We start from the raw sequence: 16,102 nt of genomic DNA on the forward strand, positions 1-16,102 counted from the left end.
CCATGTGCCTTCTCACTTGAGAGAGAAACCCTGAACGTCATTGGCCTTCTTGAACCAAGGTATCTTTATCTGGATGCTTTTAATTGGACATTGCTATAGACTTGGGACATTTTCTTGGCCTTAGAACTGTAAACTAGCAACTTATTAAATTCCCCTTTTAAAAAGCCGTTCTGGGGTGGGCCACAGTGGCCCAGTGGCAGAGTTCTTGCCTGCCATGCCAGAGACCCGGGTTCGATTCCCAGTGCCTGCCCATGTAAAAAAATTCAAAAATAAAAAAAATATTAAAAAAAAATTTTTTTAAAGCCATTCCGTTTCTGGTATATTGTATTCCGGCAGCTAGCAAACTAGAACAGATTATGGTACCAGAGAGAGGGGTACTGCTGCAGTTTGCAAATACCAAACATGTTGGAACGGCTTTTTAAATGGATAAGGGGATGATTCTGGAAGAGTTGTGAGAAGCTTGATAGAGAAGGCCTAGAATGCTTTGAAGAGACTGTTGGTAGAAATGTGGACTCTAAAGACACTTCTGATAAAGCTTTAGACAGAAATGAGGTCCATGTTATTATAAACTGGAAGGAAAGCGAGCCTTGTTTTAAAATTGCAGATAATCTGGCAAAGTTGACTAGTGGCTTTGGCTGGAAGGCAGATTTTAAAGGCCATGAACTTGGATATTTAGCAGAAGAGATCTCCAAATTAAATGTGGAAAGTGCAGCTTGGTTTCTCCTCACAGCACATAGTGTTGCATAGTGAAATGTGACAGGAAAGAGATAAACTGAAAACTGAATTCTTGAGTACAAAGAAACCAGAAATTGAAGTTCTGGAAAATTCTGGGCCTCCAGAAAGGGAGCCCCAGATATAAGTGCCCCACGTGAGGATTTAACCAAATGTGGAACCAGCCAACCATTTCAGAGAAAGCCAGGTTCGGACATGGAGTTATCCAGGAAGGATTTGTGGAAACTTCTTATGTCTGATGGGCATGAGCCAAGGCTACTGCATAGAAAGCCAATGAGAGTGTTGCGGGATCTGTATAAAGACAGCCATTGCCAGTGAGGACTGAGAGGGACAGAGAAGGGACACATTGGAGGAAAAATAACTTAAGAGGCAAAGCCATGGAGGCTGAGGTCTGGAGTCAAGAAGCCTCAGGCCAGAAGAGCAGACCCACCCAAGCACGTGGAGAGGGTGAGTTTGCCCCAAAGGCAGAGAATGGGCCTTCCACCTCATTGCAGTGGAAGAGTCCTACCACCTCAGGCCTTGAAGAGAGGAAAGCACATTCTTTGGGGTTTGGGGAAAGCCTGACTGCCACCACATAGAGGGGGTGAGCATGTGCCCAGGAGATAGCAGAGAACCTGGGTGCAGCCCCGATGCTTGGAGAGGGTGGAGCTGAGTAAAAGGTGGTCTCTCTGAAGTCCCCCAAGGTTGTATTCAGAGAGAGGCAAGCAACTGCATAGGCCCTTGGAAAGGGTGGGATTGCCACTTTCTAAAGCCCCGAAGATAAATGATTCCCCGACTTTGAAATCTAATGAACTTTGCCCTGTGGGTTTTCGAAACTATATGGGTCTGGTGACCCCTGTGTTCCTTCCTCCCTATGGAAATGGGTATATATATCCTATGAATGTTCCTCCTTTGTATATTGGTAGCAAATAACTTGTTTTGAGTTTTTATAGGTCCAGAGCCAGAGCAGAATTTTACCTGAGAGCAAACAATGCCTGTAACTAATGTTGATAGGAGTTTGTACTGTTTCTAACTTTGTATTTCATTTGTATTGCTACTGAAATGGTTTAAGGATTTCTGATATTGTTATGAAATTAATGTATTTTGTACATAGGAAAAACATGTCTTTTTTAGGGTTCAGGGGGTGGAATGTGCTGGTTTGAAAGGATGTATGTACCCTAGAAAAGCCATGTTTTAATCAAAATCCCACTTCATGAAGGCAGAATAATCCTTATTCAATACTGTATGTTTGAATCTGTAATTAGATCATCTCCCTAGCGATGTAACCCAAACAAGAGTGTTACATCTCTTGTTAAGCTGGATTAGGGGAGCTGTGTCTCCACCCATTTGGTTGGGTCTTGATTGGTTTACTGGAGTCCTATAAAAGAGGAAACATGTTGGAGAATGAGAGATCTCTGAGAGAGCAGAGAATAATATAACCGCAGAAAGCAGAGTCTACCAGCCAGTGAACTTCAGGGATGAAGAAGGAAAATGCCTCCCTGGGAGCTTCATGAAACAGAAAGCCAGAAGAGAAAGCTAGCAAATGACACCATATTCGCCATGTGCCCTTCCAGCTGCAAGAGAAACCCTGGCTATGTTTGCCATGTACCTTCTCACTTGAGAGAAAAACCCTGAATGTCATCAGCCTTGAGCCAAAGTATCTTTCTCTGGATCCTCTGATTGGACATTTCTACAGACTTGTTTTAATTGGGACATTTTCTTGGCCTTACAACTGTAAACTAGCAACTTATTAAATTCCCCTTTTAAAAAGCCATTCCGTTCCTGGTTTATTGCATTCCGGCAGCTAGCAAACTAGAACAACAAGTTTCCAAAGTCTGAATTAAATCACATTTCTTGGCAAATTTAATCTCATGTTGCTTAGTTAAAAATTACAGAGTATTATAGATTGCAAGATGGAAAATGTATTTTCAGAGTATATTGTTATGAATGAAATGAAGCCTTTTTTTTTTTAATCAAACACTTATTAATTAATGTAAGAAAGACAGGAAAATAAAGTAAGTTACATCACCAGACAGATACTTACCAACACCTGAAGAACACTGGGGAATCCCGGAGACAGCATTTTTGTTGTCCAACTGGTGAAGTCCTGAGCAGAGCATCCTCCTCTCAGATGAGATTCTAAAGTCTAACTGCCTATATGCAGTTTATATAATGTTTTTACATAATAATAGCCAGATTCCAATTAACTAAGCCTACTTTTTTGTGACTTCTTTGTGATACCTTGGTGATAAATATATATAATAAGTATGTTAAAAAGGAAAGAAAGAAAGAAAAAGAAACCTCATCACATTTTGGGTGAAAGCTAGAGTCCTGAAAATGTTCTATAAGGACTTGAATAAGTCAGAATAAGTTCTGCACTCTATTTCCTTTCCTACTTCCTAGCCTTCATTTTTTTTAGTCCAGCTAACCGGCTTCTTGCTGTCCATCATACATGCCAAGCACACTACTGTATCAAGGCCTTCATACTTTGCTATTCCCTTTGCCTGATGTGTCCTTACTCCTGATATCTCCATGACTTGTTTCCTCACTTCTCTCAACTCTTAACTCACATGTTCTCATCTCAGTGAGGTCTCTCCTGGTGAAATCCGCACCCCTGCTCCACCCCAGCAGTCTTCAACATGGCCTGTCTTCTTTTCACATTCTTTTCCTCCATGGTACATATCACTAAACATATTTATCTCAATTGTTTTTCTGGTTTACTGTGTTTCTCAAACCAGGATGTAAGCTCCAGAAGGAGAAGAATTTTTATCTGTTTTGTTTAATGCTCTGCTTCAGTACCTAGAAAAATACCTGTTGCATAGTAGGTGCTCAGTTGATATTTTGAATGAATGAATGAATTATTAAATTACATTGTCTTGGGGAGGAAACTGGATGGTTGGGGAACAGGGTAGAAAATAAGAGGACTTAAATCTGCAGACAATAAATTTTCTTCTTCTGATACAGAGTCAAGGAAATGGTTCCTCCAAGGCCTCCTCTTACCCGTCGGACAGGAGGTGCTCAGAAGGCAAGTACCAGAGCCAAAGTGAAACCACAAGGAATAGGCTCTTGAGTGTGTACATTTCGATAAAATAAGTCATGGTCTTTTCGGTATTTTTTTTCCAGAAAGGGTTGAGAATTTGTTTGAAGATACGTGTTAAAGTGTTAATGAACATATGACCTAATCTGGTTTTAGACTTCCACAACTTGGAGAAGTTGTGGGTTTACAGAACAATTATGCATAAAACACAGGATTCCCACATACCACCCTGTTATTAACACCTTGCATTAGTATGGTACATTTGTTGGTGTGTGCATTGGTGAAAACACCTTTTTATAATTGTACTATTAACTATAATCCATGGTTTAACTTAGCATTCACTGTTTATGTAGTGCAATTCCATTGATTTTAAAAAAGATTTTTTTTACATATATATAACTTAATATTTCCCCTCTTAACCCATTCCAATATATAATTCACTGCTGTTAATTCATAGTGTTGTGCCACTGTCATCACCATTCATTACTAAAGTATTTCCATCATTCTTAATAGGAACTCTGTACGTTTTAAGCCTTAATTTCCCATTCCCTATCCCTACCCTGTCCCCTGGTACCCTGTGTTCTAGATTCTGACTCTATGTTTGCTTATTCTAGTTATTTCATAACAGTGATATCATTTAATATTTATCTTTTTGTGTCTGGCTTATTTCACTTAACTTGATTCTGCAAGGTTCATCCATGTTGTCATGTGTATCAGAACTTCATTCCTTTTTACAGCTGAATAATATTCCATTGGATGTGTATACTACATTAGGCCTATCCACTCATCAGTTGGTGGGCACTTTGACACTTCCATCTTTCGGAAATGTGGATAATGTTGCATGAACTTCAATGTGAAAATATCTGTTTGAGTCCCTGCTTTTAATTATTTGGGGTATATACCTAGTAGTGGAACCAGTGGATCATATGGTAATTCCGTTCTTAACTTTCTGAAGAATTGTTCAAGGCCTCTTTATCACACTTTTTTTCTGATGCATTTTGTATTTTCCTAGGCGGTGAGTGACTACCACATGCAGATCAAAAGCATTTCTAGAGCCATCCTGGATGAGTACTATAGGATGTTTGGGAAACATGTAGCCAAACTGGGATATGAGTTGGATAGTGAAACCCTGGAGGAGCAGAAGTGTCAACTCAACTATGAACTTAATTGCTCTGGAAAATACTTTGCTTTCAAAGAACAACTAAAGGCAAAACATTAATTTATTTAATTAATGAATGAGTTTTCTTACGCACCTCAGCTTACCCAGTTAAGCTTTCTTCTATGATTGTGTTGAGTTGTGCTCCCATGTTTCTTGCTTTCAGTTCAAAGAACTAAATTCTCTTTGACAGAATGTAAGGAGAAGCTCCAGTCCTGTAAAATCTTAGAATGGTTCCATATCCATTCTGAGTGTGAGCTTATAAGAAATTCTTTACTTGAGGCATGGCCAGATTTTATGTTGCTTTAGAAGGCAGAAACTCTACACCTGGTACTTACTCCATGAGTAGTTATCTTTCCCATTATGAACGTTTCCCTAGTGTACAGAATCATTAAAGCTCAAGAAATGTTTACATAATAATAATTTTCTGAATAATTATGTCAGTACTTACTGTTTACTCTGTACCAGGCTTTTCCTAAATGCTTCATATTTTACTAATTTAATTGTCAAAACAACTCTGTGAGGTATGTACTCCCATTTTACAGATGGGGAAATGAGACATAAAAGATAAGTAATTTGCCCAAGGTATCAGAGCTAGTAAAGAGTTCATAAAAGGTGAAGCAGGACTAAAATGCAGGCAGTGTGGCTCCAGAACTCATATTCTCAACCATTGCATAGTGTTGCCTCTCTATGCACATTTACTATGTGTCCCATACTGTACTAAATAGATACAAAGACAGCACATGGAAGTAATAAAGTGAAAAAAAGCTGATACTAGTGGAGGTGGGGCCTATTCTTTGTAGATAGTATAGACAGATCTCAGTTTCATTCCTGGTTCTACCTTTACTAGTGTGTGACCTTGAGCAACTGACCTTACCTCTCTGAGCCTCAATTTCTTTGCATATGGATAATAATATTCAGATGTGGTTATTGAGAGAATTGAGTGATAATAATGCATGAAAAGTGTCTAGTCTAAAACCTGGCAATAATTTTACCTTGGTGGGTGGAGGGCAGGCTGTCTTGCATATAGTGAAAGGTGATGTTTGTACAGCATTTTAGGCTTCTTCACTTATTATTTCTCTTTGGCTTCTGTCTAAGTTTGGCAGGGCCACTATAACAGAATACCACAGACTGGTTGGCTTAAAGAACAGGAATTTACTGGCTTAGTTTGGAGGCTAGAAATCCAAAATCAAACCTTGGTAGGCCTTACCTTCTCCAAAGTCTATAGTCTTCTGGTGGTGGCTCCTGGCAATCAGTCTCTGACTCTGACATGGTGAACTATCTCCTTGGCCCCGTCCTGTAGTTCACTTCCATGTCCAAATTTCCTTTCCTGACAAGAATTCTAGTTAGATTGGATTAAGGCCCACCTGTTTCAGTTTGTTCCCTTCTTAATTTACAAATGAGTTAACACTGACAGGACCACAGGTCTTTGTGGGGGACATGATTCAGTCTGACATAGCTTCTTAAGCACTTTGAAGCTAGACAGTAATACCAGAACTACATATCCATTTAACAAAAGAGGAAACCAAGATACCAAAATAAAAATTAATTCATGAGTTAGTTGTACAGTAGCATGATTAGGACCAAAATTCCACTTTCTGAACTCTCAAACCAGGCCTTTTTTCCCTTTCTTCCTGGAACCATGTGGCCACCAAAAGAGAAGATGCATAGATCTGAGAGAAGATGCATAGATCTGATGCTAAGGTTTTATCTTCATGACTCTGTTCACACAATATGGGTCCTGGATTACCTGTATTTGTGAGACGGCAAAGTCAAGAAGAAATCGTACAGCGTATGCTGACTGGGGGAAATTCAGAATGGTGATAGTCTTATAGTCACCAAGGGAGAAATCAATCACCTTCTGAATTTTCAACGGGCCTTAAAATAGAAGCCTGAGAGAGGCCTGTGTTATCAGCTTGGTGCTGACTTGTTACCAGATGAGTGATCCATATCTCTTGCAGCATGCTGTGGTCAAGATTGTGAGAGAGAAGTACTTGAAGACAACACCATTTGAAAACCAGGAGGAACTGCAGACGTTTATCAGCGAACTATATGTTTTCTTGGTTGATCAGATGCACGTGGCCCTGAACCAGGTAGTTGCTCAAGAACCTAGAGGCCCTCCTTTTATCTGTAGAGGTCTCCACCAAATGATTCCTTCCTTCCTTCCTTTCCTTCCTCTCTCCCTCCTTCCCTCCTTTCCACTCTACCATCATCTTTCCTTCTCTCCCTTATTCAACAGAAATTTATTGAGGCGGTCTGTCTTTGGTGGGAACTGAAAACACAAAGATGAAGAAGAAACTGTCTAAGTTATGAGACTAATTTGGAGGAGAACAAAGGGGGTCTGCTCTTTTAATTTTCTAGAAAACAATTTTTATAACCATCAGAAATGTGATGGAACTGCCCAAAATAGGTTGATGGGACTGCCCAAAATAGGTAATATTGGCTATGCAAATTGTGAAACAAAATTATGATCCTATTTGTTTTGTGAACTTGTGTATTCTCAATTTTTTTACAGAATAGACTATCAAAACAAAGAAAAACTATGAATTTTCAGATATTGTACCCAACTGATAATGATATTTCACACATGCCTTTCTAACTGTATTCTACTCTTCCACTCACTTACCTGTTTATATCTGTATTTTCACAGCTTGCATCTTGCCTTTATTTTACTCATTTTGTAATGTACTCAGTTGTGTTTATTTGAAAACAATGACAAAATCAGAATCTCTCCTTTTGTCCCTCTGGTGGTCTGTAACCAGGCATGCCTCCTCAAAACCTTTATTCTATTTGTTTTTTCTTTCGCTGTTGTTTTTCTTCTCTACCACAATCACTTTTTCTTTCACCTTGTTTAGCTTTCCTAGAAGAGATAGAAGGCAGTGTGCAGTATCCCAGGATTAGGAGACCCATTCTGACCTGGATGTGGATGGGTTCAGGACATTGGACAGCTACTGAGAGTTAAGCATGAGAGAATTACTGTTACTTTATGCCCCCAAGGAGCTCCTGTCTAGTAGAGAAAACAGGCACAAAATACAAATAAATGCAGTGCACTGAGGGAATTACTGTGATAGAGGTATGTCTACTTTAAATGGAGAGGGATGCTTAAAAAAGAAAGTGATCAAATTCACGTTGGGGGCCTTTCAGGGAAGGATTCACAGAGGAGCTGTGGTTTGAGCTTAGCCTTGAAGTCTGAAAAGATGTTCTCCAGGTAGATGTTTTAGAACATTTGAGTCATAGGGAACATCACAGAAGCTTAGAAACTTGGAAGAATATGACATATACAGAAACTGTAAATAATTCAGGAGCAGAGTTTGGGGTCATTGAGGGGGCCAGAGAAGCAGGAGATGAAGCTAAGGATCAGTTCCTGGTTGGAGTGTTGGGAGGTGATGTGAGGCTTTGTATACCAAACAAAGAAGTTTTGACTTTTTCCTCATAAGTAGTAGGGCACAATAAATTGAATTGTTTTAAGTTGGGTATAGAAGATCAAATTTACTTTTTACTAAAACACTTTGATAGAAGTATGGAAGATGGACTAGAGGAGGTAAAACCGGTGGTATTAGCTGATTATTGCATAGTAAGGAGGAGGAAGAGTCAAAGAGTCTTAAGTTTAAGGCTCAGTGACTGGCTAATTGGTAGTACAACCAGGACAAGGAATATATGAGTAGATTTGGTGGGAAGGAAGTGATATTGAATTCAGTATTGTGGGGTCTTTCTCAAGGGAGAGATCTAGCTAGAGATAAGTTTGGTACCATGAGCATATAGATGGCAATTAAAGCTATGATCATAATGAGGGTACTTGAGAAAAACATGAGAAAAGAGAGAAGAGAGCTGGTGGTGGAAGCCTGGGAAAAACACTGACATTTAAGAGATGCATGACAAAAAGAATTGATGAAGGGGATGAGAGGAATTGTTAAAAGAGGCAAAAGAACCAGAAGAAATGGTATGATAGAAGCCAAAGGAAAATAATTTTAAGAAAAAAATGTATAAAATACTGACGGGAGTTTGCAAAAAACAAAATCTGAAAAGTTTTAACTGAGCTGGGAAATTAAGAGTTATTGTTAAAATCTATTCGCAATTTCATTATGTTACTAGGGGTGAATTCAATTACAATGAGTTGAGGAGTAAAGGAATAATTGGGAAGCAGGTAGTATAGACTCAAGAAAGTTAGAAGATGAAAGGAAGAAAGTAGTAGCTATAAATTCGAGGGATTTTCTTTTTAAGATGGAAGATTTATACATGTCCACAGTTTTGGGAAAAAGCAATCAGCAGAGTGGGAAAAGATGAAGATAGTGGAAAGAGAAGGGGTAACTGATAACCAAGCACCTGGGTATATGAGTGGGAAAGGATCAAGAAATGAGATGGAAGGATTAGCCTTGAAACAAAGAATGATGCAGTGCCTCTTTCCCAGAGGTTCCAAGAAAAGAAATGTGAAGGATGAAGAAGTAAATACTGTAGATGTGGGGTTAATAAGTTGAGGGATTTCTTGCTAATGACTTCTGTTTTCTCTGTGAAGTAAGGTCTGTATGGAAAGTGAAGGGGATTAAGGGCTAATGAAAAACTTGAAGAGAATCTAGATACTGTATAGCATAATGGAATATGTTGCTAAACATGGGCAAGTACATAGATATCCAGCAGAATTAGAGACCTTCAGCAAAGGTTGAAAGGCAGGAGAGTGTGGCAGCTCAGATATCTCTCTATCTATGGAGTTTTTCTTAGGGCCAGTTAGCAGCTCCGGTTTAAGAGTAAAGAAGTCAGATTGTACGATTGTATTAATTTGGGGGTTTTCAGGACAAGTGCAGAAGGAGGAACTTGAATGTGCTGGTAAGAGAATGGCATGAGTAGGTAATCATGAAGTCTGTTGGAAAAAAAAATGATAGGTTTTTTAGAAGTGAAGTGCTCATTGAAGTCAGAAAGCAGGTTTAAGGGAACTAAAAAGGAAAAAAAAAGGTTGAAGGCTTAGACTTTGGATTCTGGGAATGCAAGATTGAAAATGGAATGTTGCTGTTTGTTGAAGGGGTTTGGAGAATCAAGGTCATTGGAACTAAAAAGAATAAACAGAGGCATTAATCGGTGATCAGAAGTTCTCTTTGACCCATCTCAAATTTGCTTTACTATCCACATTCCTTAGCAAATGTATTTATTAAAGTGACTGATACTTTTTTTTACTTCTTATTAAAGGATTTGTGTGGTGGGAGGGCAGGGATACTCCTTGGCCATAACCTTTGATCCAGGAGTTTACTAATTACAGACCTGCTTTCCATCTGGGTGTATGAGATATATTCTTTTTCAGGTTTTCCTCTTATCTTTCTGGGTATTTTAAAAATGTCTCCTTTGTAGGATCTACTCCCACTCAGAGTGTTTTACCCTTGGTGTCCTATTCTGTCAGTGTTTGAAGACATTAGCCAGTGTTTGCCAACCTTTATTATCTTAAGACACCTAGAAATGATATTCATTCTATACTCTAGAGAAAATTAAGGAAGCTATTTGTGGTCAGAGGTAACCTGCCCAGGGAGTCTGATTGCACTGAGGGTTGAGGAGAACAGTTTCTGCCCTAAGCAATTTTTACTCACTTCTGTAAGCTCAGGCTATTGGTATTCAGACACCTGAAGTTTTTCTTTCACCCTTGATATTTCTCTCTTGGTTTACTCTCACTCTCTTACTGTATTGGCAAGACTGTAAGAAATCTCAATATCATTTTAGACTTCACCACTGTGATCTCTCATCCAGTCTATTCTTACAAAACCTCCCTAAGTGTAATTGCTTCATTTTGTCTGCCTAATAAGGCCATGCCAGATGATGTCCAAGGTGCTATTTCAAAGATTTATACAAGCAGTGAACAGCTTCGACTCTTTGCATTTGAAGCAGAAGTCAATGAGAACTTTGACATGGCAGCAGTGTATTATGAAGAGGTAATTAAACATCTTCTTCCCAGTGATTGTTGCTACCATTATTTGTGCAACTAAGGTATAATAAATAGTAGCTTTTACTTGTTTAAAATCAAACTTGACTGGCAGAAAGACAGACACGTAGATCAGACATATAAAACAGAAAGAGTCCAGAAATAGATCCACACAAATATGGCCATTTGGTTTTTGACAAAGATGTGAAAGAAACTTAATAGAGAAAGTATGGTCTTTCCAACAAATACTGTTTTTATCCATATGCAAAAAACCAAATCTCTACCTAAACCTCAAATCTCATATAAAAATGAACTCAAATGGATCATAAATCTAAATGTGAAACATGAAGTATAAAACTCTTAGAAGATAACATAAGAGAAAATCTTTGTGTCCTGGGTTTATTCAAAGAGTACTTAGACATGACACCAAAAGCACAATCCATACAAGAAAATTTTGATAAATGGGACTTCATCAAAGTTAAAACTTTTGCTCTATTAAGAGAAAGAAAAGAAAGCCACAGATTAGGAGACAAGATTTGCAAAACACATATCCAACAAAGGATCTGTAGCCAGAATATAAAAACTTTTGAATTCAACAATAAGAAAACAATCCAGTTAAGAAGGGGGCAAAGGACTTGAAAAGGTACTTTACTAAAGAGGATGTGAAGATGACAAACACATGAAGAAAAGTTCAACATTATTAGCCATAGGGAAATGCGAATTAAAACCACAATAAGATACCACTATACATCAGAATAACTAAATTGAAAAATGCTGACAATACTAAGTGTTGGTGAGACTATAGAGCAACTGGTACCCTCATACATTGCTGGTAGGAATGCAAACTGATATAGCCACTCTGGAAAATGGTTTGGCAGTTTCTTAAACATTTACCATATGACCTAGATAATCCCACTCCTGAAATTTTACCCTAAGAAAATGAAATCTTGTCTTCACACAGAAACCTATACATGAATATTTATGGCAATTATGTTCATAATTGCCTCAAACTAGAAACAACCTAAATGTCCTTCAGTGGATAAGTAGATAAACAAACGATGGTACATTCTTATAACAGAATACTACTTAGCCCTAAAAAGGAATGAACTATTAACCAACAACTTGGATGACTTGCAAAGGCATTATGCTGAGTGAAAGAAGCCAGTGTTAAAAGGTTACATACTGTATGATTTCATTGATCTGATATTCTTGAAAAGACAAAACTGAAGTGGTAGAGAGCAGATAAGTGGTTTCCAATAATTGGGGGGTGGGGGGAAGTGGGTAGTGACTATAAACGGATAGCATGAGGGGGAGATGGAACTGTTCATTTTTATTGTAGTAGTGGTAAAATGAAAATGTACATGTGTTAAAATTCAAAGAACTGTATGCCAAGGGAAAAAATCTTAATTTTATTGTAAATATAATTTTTTAAATAAAAGAAATTCAGCAAATATTTATAGTACCCTTTCAATATGAATCACAGTTAGATTCTCTAATTCTGTTAGTACCACCTACCACATTCATCATGGACTGCATAACTTTATATAAATAACAGTCTGAGAACTTTGCTGCCATTTATAATTTTTAACAGGAATTACTGAAAATCAATTCACATACCATACCATTCACTCATTTAAAATGTAGCATGGTATTTAGTATATTTATAGAGTTGTACAACCATAATTTTACATCATTTTCATAACCTCAAAAAATAACCCTGTACCTATTAATAGTCATACGCCATTCCCTACACCAGTGCCACTGTTCTCAACTAACTATTATGGCACGTAATTTACATTAAATATATTAAGTCTCCTGTGAGGTTTAAGTTGCATCAAATTAGAGTTAAACTTAAGTGGCATACAAAGCCAAATTAAAGAAACAGAAAATTACATCAATAAACAATTTAAGTGATAGATGATGCTTTTTGAAATCCATTAATTATTGATATTTTTAAATGTTTATGCTAACATAATTAAATGTCACTTATAAAATTCTTCACTTAGGGCCAAACCATTGGTTTATTTAAAAATAGGTATATCCTGATCTATATTTTGAGAGTTTCCATGGACAATCAGCACTGGTTAAATTGTGCCAATTAAATTTAAGAGTTATATCACTCACCTAACTAGTACCATTAAGGATTTCTAAATTTATTTTATTATGTACTTATCACAATTGGCCATGCTAATATTACCAATACCAAACTGCAGGCAAGTTTGAGAACTATGCAGATAATCCAGAAACCCAAAGGGGTCAGCCTTTCCAAGAGCCATCAACTAGTTCCATCCCTGTATCCTATGTTATCAACACCCTTTTCAACATGAAAAAGTTAGAATGATCATATCCCAAATATCCCTAAAGATTGGAAGAAGGATCAAAGTGAAGGAGGAATTATAAGAGAGAAGATAGCATTTAACAAATAAATATGACTGTTGAATCTTTATATTGATATTTCTTTTAGTCTCCAGTGTCTTGGAGCAGCTAGAAGGAAAAAACTGAAATTGTGGAACTGTAATGCATGCCAAACTTTGAAATCTGCTCTATAACTAATTGTTAAAATATACTTGGAAATTTATTGCTTTTTTGTAATATATTATATTTCACAATAGAAAAGTTAGGAAAAAAATCCCTAACCAAATGCTGATTTCCACAAGCCCTTAAGATCCCCTGTCACTAATCAGAATAAACAGCTTTAAAAATGGTAATGGAACCTGTGACATATATTCATTACTGATAGCACTATCTAAGCTAAATCTAAATAAAAATTTTCTTCTCTTGACATGCTGCTCAATGAAAAGTATATTTTTTCTAGGCCAGCATGGAAAGTATTTCCTTTTGCTCATCTCTCCTCTCAAAAATAATTGGTTAGGGGAATTTGGAGCTCAAGAACTCACCAATCAATAGCCCTACTATTCAATAAATATACTCTGTTAAGTCAAATAAGATAGTAAAGATTTGAAAATGGAATCTTGTCTAATGATATAATGGCACTTATAGTTAACAAGCCTATTGATCATTAGTGTCCAAAGGAGTCATGTGATAAACTATTATCTAAACAGATGTATTCTTTAGGAATATGTGTGAGAATTTTTCCTCCATTATTTTCAAAGATTGGCTATAGTGCTTTTTTCAGTCTTTATCTATGGTGAACACTTGAAAGTCAGAAACCATTTGCATTCTGAGTTAGGGTTCCTGTTCAAGGCAGGAATGTTCTTCAGTGCTGCTGCTGAATGATCTGCTCCAGACATGATTTCTCAGTTGCTCTGTAAGTTCAAGACTCTGTTGTATCTGTTGAACAAACTGCTATCCTGCTTGGATGAGGTTGGACAGCTCACTGAGGCCCTCAACTCCAGCAGCTGATCCCCCAATGGAATTTATCATCATTTCTGACATTAGTTATTGAACTTGAGAATTCTACTCTAAATTTGCAGCCAGACAAATGAAGGTTGGATTATTGATCAAACTGGTCATGTCTAGGCTCAATCCTGTTCTTGTAGGACTGGATATCTCTTAGCTTCTGATCTGCTATTTTGAGATTTGACTTTAGGAATCATTTTCAGAGTCCAGCTCCAATGCCTTTTGATAACTGGTGACTGCTTCTTCAAATTTATTCATTGCAGTGAACACCAGCCCCGTTCTCCCATAGGCCTTGCTCTACTTTGAATCAATTGCTATTGGTTTTTCACAACCCTTTATTGCATCTGGGTAGTTATCGAATTTACTCTGAGCAGCAAGCCCTGTTGCAAAAATAAACCACATTATTTGGATCCAGTTGTATTGCCTTAATTTGCTGCAGTCTCATAATTTTCTTCTTGCATGTGATTATTACCTTCATCTTTTAATTGGTCACCTTTTCCCACATCTTCAGCCACTGAATTAGAGAAGGGTACAATATCATTCTTTAAAAAAATTTTTTTTCTTTGTATGCTGTATAGTGAGGGTTACATTTCATTCTTTTTCCATGTGAGTATCCCCTTATTGCAGTACCATTTGTTGAATTTTTGTTTGTTTGGGTTTTAGTTTGTTTTTGGGAAGCACGGGCTTGGAATCGAACCTGGGTCTCCTGCATGGCAGGTGAGAATTCTACCACTGAATTGCCCTCGCACCCCCACAATTATTCTTACAGAGGAAATTTGTGAACATTTCTGTCAAAGACTGTGCAACTGCTGGATGTGTATGTTCTGGGGTGATCTTAAAAACTGTTTCCAATCTGGTTGGTTTGTACAGGTTGGTGTGATGCCCCGATACATCCCAGAGTAATTTGGGCAGAAGATTAAAAAGTATTTGCAAAGTCCTCTTTAGGGACTGGGGAAAAAGGTGGAGATATTAAACTTCCCACCTAGGGGAAGACCTAGTATTCTTGCAAGCACTGGGGACTGCCAATTTGATGGACCAGGCCCTCAATCTTGGGTTGCCCTTGTGAAACTTATTCCTGCAAAAGAGAAGCTAAGCCTACTTATAATTATGCCTAAGAACCATCCCCAGAGAACCTCTTTTCTTGCTTAGATGTGGCTTCTCTCTCTAAGCTAACTCCATAGTAAACTCACTGCCTGCCCTCCCCCTCCCCCCCCCCCATGTGGGACATGACTACCATGGGTATAAATCTCCCTGGAAACATGAGGCATGACCTCCGGGGATGAGCCTGACCCTGGCATCATGGAATTAAGAAAGACCTCTTGACTGAAAAAGGGGAAAAGAAATTAAATAAAATGAACTTTCGGTGGCTGAGAGATTTCTGATAGAGTTGAGTGGTCATTCTGGAGATTATTCTTATGCAGTATAGAGATATCTCTTTTCAATTTGGAGGGTATTGGAGTAGCTAGAGGGAAATATCTGAAATTGTTGAACTGTAAATCGATGGACTTGACTCTTGAAGATGATTGAATAACTATAGCTCATTTAAGGTGTGATTGTGTGACTGTCACTCCCTTTAGCCAGTGTATGGACAGGTGAGTAAGGAAAAAAAAAAGACAAAAAAATAAATAATGGGAAGGGGAGGTATGGGATGTTTGGGGTGTTCTTTTTTACTTTTATTTTTAATTTTGGGGGGTAGGTAATGAAAATGTTCAAAAATTGATTGTGAGGCATGGCTGTATGACCTGGACTAGATCTGGGTCTCCAAACTTACAGGACATCATACTTTTCACACACTCCCTCCACTCCCCTACCCACCCCACCCGAGTCACTGTCTTTTTTTTTCTTTTAGGGTGGGCCATGCTCAGCACAAATCAAATTAAAACATAATCTTAGTGGCTCAATGCGCTAATCTTCGAGTCTTAAAAATCACCAATTCTTT

The 16,102-nt window shown here is 37.9% G+C and overlaps 1 protein-coding gene and 1 long non-coding RNA gene across 7 annotated transcripts in view; one reads left to right on the forward strand and one right to left on the reverse strand.

Moving 5' to 3' along the window:
* The window catches only part of CFAP70 (cilia and flagella associated protein 70), a 124,531-nt gene that overhangs the window by 43,368 nt on the left and 65,061 nt on the right, over positions 1-16,102 (forward strand). For all 6 annotated transcript variants that reach the window (XM_077124924.1, XM_077124926.1, XM_077124928.1 and 3 more), the window contains exons 14-17: positions 3,676-3,736; positions 4,761-4,955; positions 6,866-6,997; positions 10,688-10,813. In XM_077124924.1, the coding sequence (XP_076981039.1) occupies positions 3,676-3,736; positions 4,761-4,955; positions 6,866-6,997; positions 10,688-10,813 (514 nt within the window). The remainder of the gene's footprint in view (positions 1-3,675; positions 3,737-4,760; positions 4,956-6,865; positions 6,998-10,687; positions 10,814-16,102) is intronic.
* The window catches only part of LOC143653735 (uncharacterized), an 82,339-nt gene that overhangs the window by 34,709 nt on the left and 31,528 nt on the right, over positions 1-16,102 (reverse strand). The window contains exon 4 of the long non-coding RNA XR_013161504.1: positions 6,115-6,234. This is a non-coding gene — a long non-coding RNA (uncharacterized LOC143653735). The remainder of the gene's footprint in view (positions 1-6,114; positions 6,235-16,102) is intronic.

Source organism: Tamandua tetradactyla, chromosome 13, assembly GCF_023851605.1.
Source record: "Tamandua tetradactyla isolate mTamTet1 chromosome 13, mTamTet1.pri, whole genome shotgun sequence".
NCBI lineage: Eukaryota > Metazoa > Chordata > Mammalia > Pilosa > Myrmecophagidae > Tamandua > Tamandua tetradactyla.